At 39.3% G+C, this 14,219-nt stretch overlaps 1 protein-coding gene across 1 annotated transcript; it reads right to left on the reverse strand.

The window, feature by feature from the left end:
• Positions 1–9,551: 9,551 nt before the first annotated feature.
• LOC106925985 (SRY-box transcription factor 9) lies at positions 9,552–13,184 on the reverse strand. Its single transcript, XM_015000597.2, has 3 exons — positions 12,432–13,184; positions 11,874–12,121; positions 9,552–11,638 (listed from the first exon to the last, which is right to left on the reverse strand). The coding sequence occupies exons 1-3, from the start codon at positions 12,857–12,859 to the stop codon at positions 10,869–10,871; spliced, it is 1,446 nt and encodes a 481-aa protein (XP_014856083.2). The 5' UTR covers positions 12,860–13,184; the 3' UTR covers positions 9,552–10,868.
• Positions 13,185–14,219: the final 1,035 nt, after the last annotated feature.

The following is a 14,219-nucleotide window of genomic DNA, read 5'->3' on the forward strand; positions in this document are numbered from 1 at the left end:
TCTGCCTTCAGGAGCTCTCAGGGTCCGTGTCTTTGTGCAGCATTAAAGCTGGCGGGGAGTGCGCCCACCGAGCGAGGGGAAATGTGTTTGACATACGCTCAGAGCACACGGTCGGGGAGGCTGCAACAGCAGGATACGATTAATGACCACAGAATCAGATTGTTACAATATGGCTTCCCTTCACCCCCTCCTTCTTCACTGAGGGCCTGTCATATTTCACAGACTTGCCTGGACTGCGTGTGTGTGCGTGTGTGTGTGTGTGTGTGTGTGTTTGTAGTGTTTGTGTTGTGTTTCTTTAGTTGGGCAGGGGCCCTTTTATCCTCTTTTTTTGTTGTCTTTCTCTCTGTGTCTCTCTGTTGATGGGGGTCATTGATATGCAACAGTGCATTCTTGGATCTTACAGGAGAGTCTGTTCTCATGGTTATTGTGTGTTACTTTGGCTGATTAGACACAAAGACACACCTCTTTGGAACCACATTAGCAACTGGGCACAGGGGGGAAAAAACTCCTTAATTTCATAAAAGAAGATTGATTAGAATGATGGATAAGGGCTTTTAAAGTAGTTTATTAATTAGTTATAAGTGTAAAAATATCCAAACTGCAGTACACACCTACATTCATGTCTTGATTTAGCATATATCTACATCAGGTGACTGAGACTGTAGCTCGTCTAAGAAGGGCCAAGACCAACGTTATAAAATCCGCTGTAATGTTCTGATCAATTGTAAATAAACTCACTGCTTGTTGCTCTCATGTGACACTTTTTATGGAGTACTTTGAATAAGAGGTAAAGACTCTGTGATATTTGGGCTTGTGAGATATTTCTATGTGGTTCCAGTTCACAGTATGAGAAAAACTACAGAAAGAGGTTACTTGTTTTGGAAAGTTCGGAATCAGAAGCTGTGTTCTATCATGGACTCTCCACAGTGATTATTATATATATAAAAAAAGAAAACCAGTGATCAGGAGCTTGAACTGATATTGGGGATTACACAAGGACATCATAAACATCTGCTTTACCTGCTGTGACGGTTTTGAAATGGGGGGAAGGTTTAGAGTTCTAGCAGTCCAGTTTGCTCTCTTCCTTTCTTTGACTTGCAGTCAGTTTCAGGCTATGAGTTCAAATAATCAGAGTTTATTCTGAAAGTGGATGCCAAGCTAGACATCTGCTGCTCGCATAATATCAAAAGCTTATAATCTTTTGATAGAACCCTACTTTAAAACTCTTGAACTATTCCTTTAAATTTTTTATTTAAAAAAAAAACCGGTGTTGTAAATAACTATTTGTTTTAGTGTTTCACATTAAGAGTAGCTTGTACAGCATTTTACGATTCATTTCAACATTAATGATGTTGCTGAAAACTGGTCCAACTAAGTTATAGTAACAGAAGTTTTCAGGGTAAGCTTCATGGGAACAGCGTTTGAGAAAAGAATCTGTAGACCAAATGTTACCAGATTTCTGAGGTTGTTAGGGGGCTCCTTCAAGTGATCTTCAGGGTTTTAGGGTCAGTGCCTAAAGTGCAAAAGGCCACATGGGGAAAAGATGTGTAGGAGCTGAGAGCGCACACAGGGAACAAGAGGAAAACCTTAACAAGGTGTCGAACACCACTCGTTGGATCTGCGCTCATGAGCACACGCATAACTGGACCTGCGCTGTGATGTTTGTTGACACGTCTGGTAGAGAATTTTGAAGTTTTCACAGCCATCATAAATCAGGAGAGTGCTTGATTTTTCCCAGGGTTAGGAAGCACATCTCGCATATTTTCCAATTCCTTCTGAGGCCCCAGAACGTCAGCGGGCTCGTTTTTCTGAGTCATATCAACTATGGATAACAATTGAGAGACTTATGCAGTTTAATTGCAAATATGAATTCTTGTAGGTAAAAACAGTGGAAACGGGAACCCATCCAAGGATTTTCACATATAGAAAAATGTATTCCCCTTAATGTGATCCCACTTTAAAGAAAGAGATTCAAGTTTCTCCTTCATCTAGACTACATTAATAAGACACTTAACTGGCACCAAATTTCTGCATTTTCCACACACTCTTTTCCCAGATGAATAGGTCAATTTCCTCTGCTTGTGTATTCTGAACAAGGCACAAAAACCAAGGATGTTAGCATTTGTTTTTTCTCTCTTTTTGTGCACTAGTTAAGTAGTTAGGTTATTATGTGCTTTTAACATGTTGCAGATCTCTTAGATCCCAGTATGCGCTCAACACACACACACGCACGCACACGCACACTCACCCCACCCAAGCTGCTGTCTCTGCAATTTTCTGTTTCTATGAATATGAAGAAAAGGAACATTTTTTTTGCTATTCTAGAAACAGTAAGCCAAGCTATTTCTTTTAAGAACTGAAAAGAAATAAACCAACAAGTATTGAGAAAAACAAGGACCATATGGAGATACAGTGAAATGCTGGTATTACTCAACTAAAGCCAAAAAGATGATGCTCCTTTACACCGTTTTTTTTTTTTTTTTTTTTTTTTTTTTACAGGGCTCCCTTCTGACCACAATGAGGTTGAAAGCCCTGGATCACACAAAACTTCCTGTAGAGAAAATAACACAAGTCACAAAGAGAAGCAAACCAGAAGCCCAACTAAAATTGTGAGCCTACTAATAAATGCACCGAGGAAGGAACACAACTTTATTTGTGAAAAGTCAACATTAGAATTTGACTAGAAAGGTCTAGTCCATTCACACTGACTCATGCACAAAGCAATGAAACTTTTTTTTTTTTAGAATTAAAGTCAGGCACAACATAACATGAATAAGACTTTTTTTTTCTTATATAAAACAAGATTATGTAATTAAGTCAAATGCTCAAAGCCAGGCATGAAAACAGAAAAAAGCAGCAGAACAAACAATGTTATTATAGAATATACAGGAAAAAAAGATATTCTAATAGCAGCTTTTTTTTTGCATATCAGTTGATATTGTTCAGTTCTCTGTGAACTGTGTGGGTGAAATTAATCTGTTTACTGCTAGGGTAGCCACCGCACATTTCTCAGGAATCTGAATTTGGCCCTGAACTTTACTTTTACATGTTGGTTCAGGTATTAACTTATTTAGACAAGGGATCAGGCCTTATTGGTTGTCCCTCTGGATGGAATGGACAAACACAGGGGAGGGATGTTTGAGAAACTGGGCCCTTAGGCAAAGAAGTGGTCACTGAGCTGCTATCAATAATCAGTCATCGCAAGGACTGGCAACTCAAGGATACGTGGTCAGAAAAAGACAAACTTACAAACATTTGCATCTCCTGGGTAACTTACCTTACCTGTTTTGACCTTCCTGTTCAGGTAGATGAAGTTGCTTTATCACTCAAATCTATCAGCTTCCATTTAGTTTTCATGCTGTTAATAGCGACGCACAGGTCTCCAAAAAATAAAGGTAATCAGTTTGATGCCAATACCAACGTATCTATTTAAAACCACACAAGGTTTTAGGCGGACTAAGTGATGCACAGCAAAGTGGAAATAAAACAATGCAACATTTATAACACACACTTAAAATAATGAATGAAATTCAAGCCAAAAACTCAGAATAAACTCGGTGGAGATAAATCACAATGTTAAACCGCTGTAGAATTAAAATCTGGGAGTTTTAAGCTGTGTAATTTATCTGACTTTATCTGCTCATATGAAGGCAATGTTACCTCATTTTCATGACTGGTTCATGGGACATCCGCAAGCATTTGCTTAGAGCACCTGAGTCCTAGGTGATAGGAATTTATTTCACTAAATATTTCATTAAAAAAATAAAATAAAATGTTGGAAAAAAAATGTTTTCTGGATAAATGTTTTGAGTTTAATTCAGAAATTTTAAATTAAACTATTTTTATGTCACTTAAACAGTTGAATAAAGATTGCTTTAGATGCTATTTTCAAACATTAGAAAAGAAAATAAGATTAACCACTGTGTCAAAGGAAGCACAAAGCTCTAACAGCACAAATCTCAGAAAGTTAACATGCCTCTTTAAGAACTGTATCATTATAACCATCTCTTTTTAACATATTGAAATACGCAATGGCTGTAGTTAAAAAATACTCATCAATATGATACCGAGATCGACAAACAACTGCTTTTATGTGTCATAATGGCAGAGGTTGGCTGTTGTTCAGTTCTCAAACCACGCAGGACTGGTTCAAGTTCTAAAAATGTCTCCACGTGTCTGAGACAACGAATCCTTATTGGGCGCATGCACTGTAAAAGGATATGTTCTGTGGAGATTTACCAGGTACAGCGAGGGGAATTAGCAAAGACAAACCACTACATCTGTGGTTGGTTTGACAGCCAAAATGTTTCTCTTGGAGTCAAAAGGAAACTGGGATGGAAAATCACATTATTACTGGAGAGGATCCTTCTCCCAGAGCTGGAGGAATAATAAAGATAAGGACGAGAAGCCTTGATTATAAACAGCCTCCAGACGAAAACAGTTGATCCATCATCTTGCTTTTGCCTCTGGGTTCAGTTATGCTCAGTGGAAGATTACATTTTTTTTTTCCTCTAAAATGATGAAGTTTCACTTGTGGTTTTGGTAATGATCTTACTTAATAATACATAATTTGGAAAAATATCACCAGTGCTAAAGTATTAATATCTATAACTATCCTAAGTGATTCATTGACTGTGTGTTTCAGTGCAAACCTTCCACTGCCAGCCCTCGCTTACCTTCCTCCCAGGCTAAGCTGGAACGCATGAGGCCTCAGACACACTTAATGGGATTATGGTAATATAATTTTGTGACGCTGACCTCGGATTGGTGCCAGGTTTCTTCCACTTTCTTAGACAAAAGGCACAGAGCTCACCAAGGTTTCCAGCAGGCTGGCCCAGCTTGGTCTCCTGGCACAGGACAGTGTCCCTATCAGGGCTGTTGCAAGATTGATGGCCGTGAGGCAAAGTTTTCCCTGCTAAAAATGGTCAATTGGAAAGCAAAATACGAAAAAGTAGCAAGACAAAAATACATAAGAGTGCATCTAAACTATGATAGGTGTCTATTTTCATGATTGCGAGTGTACATGGTAATTAATACAACTCAAGAAGTATAAAATGTGTCCACCATCTACACCCCATTTGTTCAAACAGTAGTTCTTGAGCTGAGGGTAAAGCTTCCATGGTGATAGGCTTGTAGTAAGCTTGTCTTTCCAAATGATTTAGCATGGGTTTCCTCTGGATGTGTCTTGTTGGTTTAGGAAAGAACTTTATGGACTGCATGAGTTGGAAGCAAGTGTGTGTGTGCATGTGTGTGTGTGTGTCGATTGTCATTGTTACTGAATGCAAGAGAAAAAAAATGCTCACAAAATCAGTAAGAACTCAAACTAAAAATGATGTCTGAAACATATTTTTTTTTAAATAAAAATGTATCTTCTTATTTGTTTTGCAGTTGTTACGCTATTTACATTAAATCTATTGTGCTGGCTTAGTTCTTGACGTTCTTGTGTACTTTGCAGTGGTTCAGTCACCATGGATGTATCACTAGATTTTTTTCTTTTAGCTTTTTCTTTTCTTTTCCTCTCCTTTTTGCCTTCAAAAAGACCACCCATAGGGTTTGGAGGGGGCAGACATCTCTGCAGAATAATAATGGGGTCGTCCTGGGAAAATTGCCCATGGAATGGCTTGCTTAAAAAAAAAAAAAAAAAATGTAGAAAAGAAAGAAAAAATTGGTCCTGCTTCCGATCCTCTTTGGAAACATTCATCAGGGCACTCCTGCTGTTCAGTGAGGAGCGAACCCCATCACAGCACGGCTCGATCCGTACACCACTCCGGTCAGTCTGTTGCTGCCAAGACTTTCTGAGCTGAAGTTAGAGGGCCGGAACATTTTCTTTAGCAATATACTTCTATTTTGGTTTTGCTTTGAAAATATTAAAAGATTATATAGAAATGTGTTTTGCATACTCAGCCTAATATTTTTAAAGATCTGAAAAGTCATCAGATCGAATTTCCTACAGTAATATATGGATAAAACAAATGTGTTAACTGACTGATTCTCATAACGAGTTTATGTGTCTGCAGAGAAGCAGTGAATCAGCATAGACTCATGGAGAGAAAGCCACGATGATGTCTTCTTCAACCTTTTGACAAGACCTTTTTGTATGATGAAACTCAATGGAAAAGTCCATCAGTTCAGATTTTGTGTAGATTAAAAAATATCTGAAAAAAAAAAACACTAACAGTTTGAAAAAAAAAATCTAAATGTCCTCATAAGCAAGTCTGTAACAGCAGGGAAGAGAGAAATATTAAAGGCAACATACTCCGTCTCTGGACTTGTAAGAAAGCTCAATCTAGCCTGCAAGATGATGAAGGAAGTCTTCAAAATCCTTAAAACGTCACCATACGGCCAACAGCACGCTCCTGCCATTATGTATGTGAAAGTGGTTACCTGTGAAAATTAAAAAGAGACTGTGGAAGTTTAATTTTCACGTTAAGGCGTACAAGGAAAAAAAAAATGTTGCTGTCAATAAGAAAATATGAAGACCACACAAAGTTTTCTAGAGCGAATGTAAACAAAGAACACAACTTCTGGAATTAGGGTTTTTGGATAAATGAGTTTAAATTATTTTGATAATAAAATAGAAAAAAAAAGTTTGGAATAAACCAGTGTGGGACAATGGACTCAGATTAATAGTAAAACATAGAGGTGGATGTGCCGTGGTTTGGGGACTCTTTGTTTCAGTAGAACCTCAGAAATTCAATGTAATTGAGGAACATATGAAGTAATCTGTGAAGGAAACCCACTGAGGACTAGCTGGGAATTGAGGAACGAAAAGGCCTATGCCAAGTCAAATGCCAGGTCTTGATTGCTCTGAAATGCTGTGGTCTTGACTTAAAACAGTCTGTGCAAGTAGAAAGCCTTTCAAACATTTCAGCACTGCAAGTAAAGCATATCCTAACTTAGCTTGTTTTAATTGTTCTATATAACTGTAACCACAAATGCCCAATTTTTCAATAAACAAAAACTTTTCCTTGAGTTTTGGAAAGAATTGTTGGGTACATTTTAACTTTCACGCAATATGTTTTGTCAGGGACCGGTTGGTGCTGTCTTACCATAAATGCCTCGTGGAGACAGGTCAGACAGCATAATGGGTTGTCGTATAACAATATATTGCAGCAAGAACTCATCAAACTCAAATGTCATAGTTCAAGTTATAGGTGGCCTCCTAATTCCTCCTTATGGTGTCACTCAGACTGCGTTTCAGGTTTGAAGAGTAAATCCTGTTCTGAATTCTTCTACGTCACGTCAGTCATGAGTAAAATTCCTGTCTTTGCAGGATTTAGAAAAAAGACTACTTGGTATTTTTCAGTTTTCCCCCTTCTGTGTTTTTGCCCGAGGCAGCCTCTAGCTGAGTTCCTTTTGCCATACAAGACCCGAGGCCCCTGTTGCGTGGCTCCAGGTTTGAGCCACATGAGATTCAGTGATGGATGTGCCCCTGGGGGTCTCCGTGGGAGGTGGGCTGCGCACACCCCGTCTGCTCTTCACTGTCAGAGGAGGAAGTTGTCCTCCTTTGTAACCAGAGACAGCAGAGTGAGGCCCGATGACACTGGAAACAGGGCAGGGAAATTTCTCATGCCACCAGCGATGTTTCCTTAAAGTATTGTACAACTATCATGAATTGCGTTGTCATACTTCTACAGCATTAAGCGGAGTTGACCAAAGTTAAAGTCAGGTATTTTTTATGCATTACCAAATTACAATAAATAGACAAAACTAATATTAAGTTTGCCCAAATTTAGTTCAAATCCAGTAAGAATTGCTTTTAAATGACCTGATTTCCATTTTCAATCATGTTTAGTTTTCTTTGGATGTTTAGTTGGAGGACATGAACAGATGACAGGGAACTGAAATCTATCCTGAAATATTTGTCTAAGATAACATTTAAAAGCCAAACTATTTTTTTTCCCTCTACAATTACACTAAAACATTAAATATGGATATTAATTAATGTGAATCATTTCTAATATTTGGAAGAATGAAGACAATGTTTCGGTTATAAACGGCAGCTTAACCTAGCCTGATTTTCTGATATTTGGGAAATCCTGTCTAGTCATCAGAGCGACATGAGGGGAAGCCAGAATAAAAGAGCAAATTAAACATGAGGAAATAGGCATCCTCTGCAAATGTATTTCAAATTTCAACACAAACCTATAGTACCTGATTGTGTTTACATTGTGGCTGATTTATTAAGTTCAGCTCTGTTGCTATATTGCTTAGCCAGCGAGGAATAAACAATACGCTGCGTCTAGTTTGTTTCTTTAAGCCGCTGTGTATACAGGCGAAGGGAGGGGTGTGGACATACGTCTTGTCGATGGGACTGGGTCCCTAAAGGACCTGTGACCTCATGGTCTGCAAAGCCAGAAACCTAAACTAAAATGTCTGCAGCTAACTGTCAACAAGTCAGAAAAAAAATATAATGATCGATTTCTTTACTTGCGCTGCTTTTGCAAAAATTGCATAGACAGCATTTTTTTTGTGTGTGTTAAAATTCTTAATGCAGTGGAGAATCTTTATTGAATTGGTAGCAGACATTAGACGCTGAAAAATACTTCCTCCACACTTTGAATTTTGCAGGTGCATCACAACACATTACACTAGCACAGCATATATTTATACTCTGTCAGAGTACAGATTGTTAACACAGTGACATGCTTTAAGCATTTGATTCTGTTGATTTTGAGAATTATGGCTCAGAGCCAATGAAAGCTCAACATTGAGTTTCTCAGAAAAAATAGAAAATAGGACAAGACCAATAAAAAGGATTTTATGTTTTAACTTAGGCATCAATAAGAAAGACTGGTGACCTAACAATATTACAACTGACAGCTCAAGCTACAAATATGTATGTAATATATACAATATATTAATGGGATGAAAAAAGTTGCATGTGTAACAGGAATGATCGTAGTGTTACAAGGAATGTAAGAACCCTTCGTGCTTCCATCTGCTGAAAGCTTTATAAAAATGTTTCATTTTCCAGTATCATGTGGCACATGTGCACACTGTGCCAACAATACTAAGACATTCCTTTATTACAATGATATCACTGCAATTGGCCCAAAAATTCATCTGCCATAAACTCTATAGTTAATTTGTATACAGTTATGAAGAGGATGATGAGACACCAAACTATACAGATAAGTTGAAAGTTGCTCTTAAAACATCTTAGCAGGACAGGCTCCTCACCTCTATGCCAAGCAGCACTGATGCAATAATTTATGAAAAAGGCAACCCCACAATTAAAATGCATACTGTGCTGCACAAAGTCATATTATCCAATAACTGATAATTTTGTGTTAAAAAAATATTGTCTTTGTTGGTCTTGTATAATATTAAAATAAAAAAAAAACGGAGTTATGTATTTAATTAAGTGTTGGCCACAATGGTCAAAATTAATAGAACAAAAAATGCTTGAAATGCATCATTGTGTGGGTAATGTATTAGGGAATTTTAGTTTTTGACATTTAATTACTGTGATTAACTTATTGATATTATTAATGAGAACACCCTACAGAAAGCAATGTCAAAAGAAACAGACAGCTTAAGATGAGAACTTATTTCTGACTTTTGCTTTTATTGCAAACAAAAAATAATAATAATACAAAAGATAAGCTTTTAAGACAAAGCCATGTTTACCTAGGGAAACTGCATTAAGATGACAAAAATGAGAACTAATTATACAGAATATAAAACAAGAACAAAACTTTCTCTTTTCAAAAAGAAAAAACAAAACAAAAAGTATTCTGTTGAATCCAGCAAAATTCTTTACAGCTGCGTTTCTCATCCAGTCAAAAAGAAGAAGAAAGAAGAAAACATCCAGTTTTTCTTGAAGAGAAAGACCCATCATGTCATTTTTTAAGCATTCTGTACACAAGTAGATCGAGAATTATGTGAAAACATTTACAAATGATAAATAAGCGATGTTGCATCACATATGACAGCAACCTAAATTCACCTCTGTGCTGAATTTAAATGATAATTCTCCAATAAAATTAATGCTAAAGAATAAATTAAGAAAACAAAAGAAGGGAGAAAATATCTGGCAGAAGCACACCATGCTCAGACCTGATTTACACTGGCAAGAGCCAGGTCAAAGGTCACTTCCTGAATCTCATCAAAGCAGGAAATCCGACCTGCGCTGCTGTCTTTTCGTATCGTGAAGCCTCACCGCTGTGGCTTCAGAGGCACTAATGGTATTGAAGGCAGTTAAAAAGCAAGCATCACTATCACATCTAGCAGCTCAGTAAGGCCCGCAGAGGAGTTACATGGCACCTGCTATTAGCGTTTCCAACAGTTTTAGCTGAACCAAACAAGAAGTAGAACATTGGACTCTTCGCTGATGACACGGTAACGTCACGGCCAACAATTCTAATCTACTCCAAAACCTGCGTTTCCCGTGATCTGAATCTCACTGAAGTTAGCGTATGTACAGCGGAACGAAGGCTAAGGTGAGATGGCGGTGTGGGTAAACTTCCGGTAAAAAAATACATTATAGAGAGAATAAAAAAAGGCCACTGAGGGTGTTTTCACCCGGCATCCCTGTTCCTTTAAGCAAGCAACGATGGTCATGACACAGAATATGTTGGGAATAACAAGAGCAGAACACATACACAGTACATACTATCATATTTATAACCATTATGTCCTCACAGAGGATTTAACTTTTTAAACATCATTTCTAAAAAAATATAATCACAATTCCAACCAATACAAAAGGCACTGCTGTGAGCCAATTTAAAGACTAAATTTCAGAACTTATAAAAAAGTTCATGTCGTGTTTTTCTATTGGCAATGTGGCGAGAACAATGAAATTAAGGCAACTGGGGTTGGGGGTTAGGGGGAGCAGTCTCGGGTGGATGTGTTGGCGCTCCTCAGGGCCTGGACAGTTGTGTGTAAATCGGCTGCTGCTCCCAGTGCTGTGGACTGTGGGTCTGCGGCACAGAGGGCACCCCGGTGCTGTCGGCTATTGGGGTGTACATCGGCCTCTGGCTGGGGCTCATGTAGCTGAAGGTGGAGTACAGGCTGGAACCTTGGCCAGCTGCATGGCTGTAGTAAGAGTTGGCACTGCTCTGGTGTTCTGAATAGTCATACTGTGCTCTTGTGATGGACGGATAAGAAGAGGGGCTGTAGTGCTGTAGGTTGAATGAGCCGTAGGTGATGTGCTGCGGGGATCCCTGTTGGTCACTGTAGTGGCTCGGGCTGAGCTGCTCTGTCTTGATCTGGGTGGTTCTCTGCTGGCCCTGTTGACCTTGCTCTCCTGCTCCACCAAGGGTGGTCAGAGTATGCTGCTGCTGCTGCTGCTGCTGCTTGGACATCCAAGCATGAGCTCCCACACCGGCTCCCTGACCGACTGAGGCGGTGCTAATACCGTAGCTGCCTGTGTAGCCAGCCTGGGCTGCACCAACGACCCCAGCGTGGCTGTGAGGCGGCAGGTACTGGTCGAACTCATCAACATCAAAGCTGCCGATGTTGGAGATGACGTCGCTGCTAAGCTCACCAATGTCCACAGCTCCAAAGTCTATGTTGAGCTGCCGACTGCTGCCCTCTTGAATGGGGCGGCCCTCACGCTTCAGGTCAGCTTTGCTGGAGGGAAGATCTGTCTTTGGGGTTGTCGGGGGTGTTGGTGGTCCCTGTGACTGACCTGGTTGGAGAGAAGCAAAGTTAGACGCATGGCTTTTAAAAACAAATTATCACTCCCAGTCCTGACAATTTAATCTAAATGCACCCAGATGGGGGGGAGTTAGGGTAACCCTATCCCTCAAACTGCTGAGATAATTCTAAGAGATGCGTTTGCTTGTTCACAACAGTTGGATTTTCCATCTATCCTAGCAAAATGCAGCAAAGTGATATGTAAAAGCATTTCTTTCAAATCTTACCCGAATGTTCTCCCGGAGAGTGCACCTCGCCCATGCTGGACGCAGGAGAGTCGGCTTGCTGCAGCGCCTTGAAAATCGCGTTCGGAGAGATGTGCGTCTGTTCGCCATCCTCGGATTCATTTTGCCCATTCTTAACAGATTTCCTCCGCCTCGGTTGATATTTATAGTCGGGGTGATCCTTCTTGTGCTGCACTCTCAGGCGTTCAGCTTCCTCCACAAACGGGCGCTTCTCCACCTCATTGAGAAGCCTGAACATGGCACAAATCAAAAATGTGAATTATGTAAGCGTGTGTATTCTAGATTGTTTCTGAATGCATGATAAATAGCCACCAGCAAGCAATTAAAAATGTGGTCTTAGATATATAAATAAGTAGACCAAAATAAAATAATAATAATAAAAACATACGATTGAGATATTATATCAAAGGTCCAGGGAAACTAACATGTAAAACTTGCATCAAGAAAGAGCTGCAGGGTCTTTTACGGAGCAATCGGCCACACGCTTTCAGTGCGTAAAAGCGCCACAGAAAAGGACCTCGAGTTTTAAGACCAACTCACCTCCAAAGTTTTCCCAGGGTTTTGCTGAGTTCTGCGTTGTGCAAGTGCGGATACTGATCGGCCAGCTTCCTCCGCGCCGCCTGAGCCCAAACCATGAAGGCGTTCATGGGTCTCTTAACGTGTGGCTTGCTCTTGCTGGAGCCGTTGACGCGCACCGGCATGGGTACGAGCGTCCAGTCATAGCCCTTCAGCACCTGGGACACTGCGTCTCTGATGCACACCGGGAACTTCTCTTCCTCGCCCTCCTTCTTGTAGTCCGGACCCCTGAGGAGGTGGTTGTCGGACGGCCGGGTGTTCTCGGTGTCCGAACCGGAGCCGGACGGGCACGGCGAGCCCGCTGAGTCTTCAGACATGCTGGGGCTCGGAGCGTCTGAATGACATTTCTCCTGTTCTTCTGTCATCTTCAGGTAAGGGTCGAGGAGATTCATGCGAAAAAATTAAAGACTATCTGCTCGCACTGAAAAAAAAAAGTAGTAGAAAGACCTTTTTTTTTTTTTTTAATCCAAGTGTTATGTGCCCAAAGACTGCAGCGACAGTCTGTAAGGGCGCACAGCTTGACCTGCAAACTTGAATCCTTTAAAATAAAAAAAGCACACAAAAAAAAAGTCTTCAAGCTCCTTAGCTTTCTTACAATTTTGTGAATAATAACGCAAATGAGAAACAGTGACTTTAAAACGGAATGAAACTAACTCATCTCCCAAGATGGATACTCGAAGCGTCTGCAAACCAAGGCGGCGATGCCGCAATTTATGTTTGAGGGTAAAGAATGATTGGGCAGGGGTGGTGGTGGGGCGTTCAAGGGGCGGGGACATAATCCTACTCAGAGCAAATCTTGGAGCAAAAAACAGTGAAAACCAACCGTAACTAGGCGTTTTTTTTTTTCGTTTTTTTTCTTTTCTTTTTCTTTCCTTTTCTTTTTTGTAACCGTGTGAGCTTTAGTCTCATTTTAATACATAATCAAAGGTCAACTTTGAAAAAAAAAAAAAATATATATATATATATATGTATATAAACAAATAACGTGGAACAAGAATAGAAAACTTTTAAAATGAACTTCAGTTTAAATTTACGACAAAAAAACTAAAACAGCCTCATCTTTACCAAATAGGCAATTTGGAATGAAAATGTGCTTCTTATTAAACTTGTCCATGATGGTGATCATAAATTTTAATATTTACAATAATTTCATGTTTAATTCAAAAGCATTTGAATGAACTGAAGCAGCAAACAATTCATATTGTAAAAGCTTAAGTTTAGCATAACCTGTTAGAATAAATTACAAACCTGCAAGCAGTTTATTTAGCAAATAACTGCATGCCTATTTCTGAAGCATCTTTCTTAGAGAAGGTGTCAACAATATCTGACACGTATATCCTTAAAATATCAACGTCCTGCTTCTCTGAAATTGGTGGACTAATATGATTTATGCTACATACTTATCTTTGATTATATACTAAGTGATATTGTGTAAACCTTGTGTTGCACAGAACGATCTGTCAGACACTATAGAGCTGCGAGGGAGCAACGAGGGGGAAAGTTTCAAAACTGACCAATAGGGGGAGACAGCAGTCCAGAAACTTATCAGTAAGCACTGCTTTCGTTATCAAGCCACTAAAGTGAGTTTTACATTTAAAAGCCTCCAAATTTTTTTTTTATTTTGTTGTTGTTTTTCCAAGTATAAAGACAACTAAAAGAAACTGATATTTTCATCCAACAGTCGTTTATTCTAATTTTATTAGATAAAAAAAAATCCATTTGTAAACCGTCCAGTTATAATTGAAGTCAGAA

The sequence above is a fragment of the Poecilia mexicana genome, unplaced genomic scaffold (genome assembly GCF_051168715.1).
Source record: "Poecilia mexicana isolate PSO_F unplaced genomic scaffold, ASM5116871v1 scaffold_8, whole genome shotgun sequence".
In the NCBI taxonomy this organism is placed as follows: Eukaryota; Metazoa; Chordata; class Actinopteri; order Cyprinodontiformes; family Poeciliidae; genus Poecilia; species Poecilia mexicana.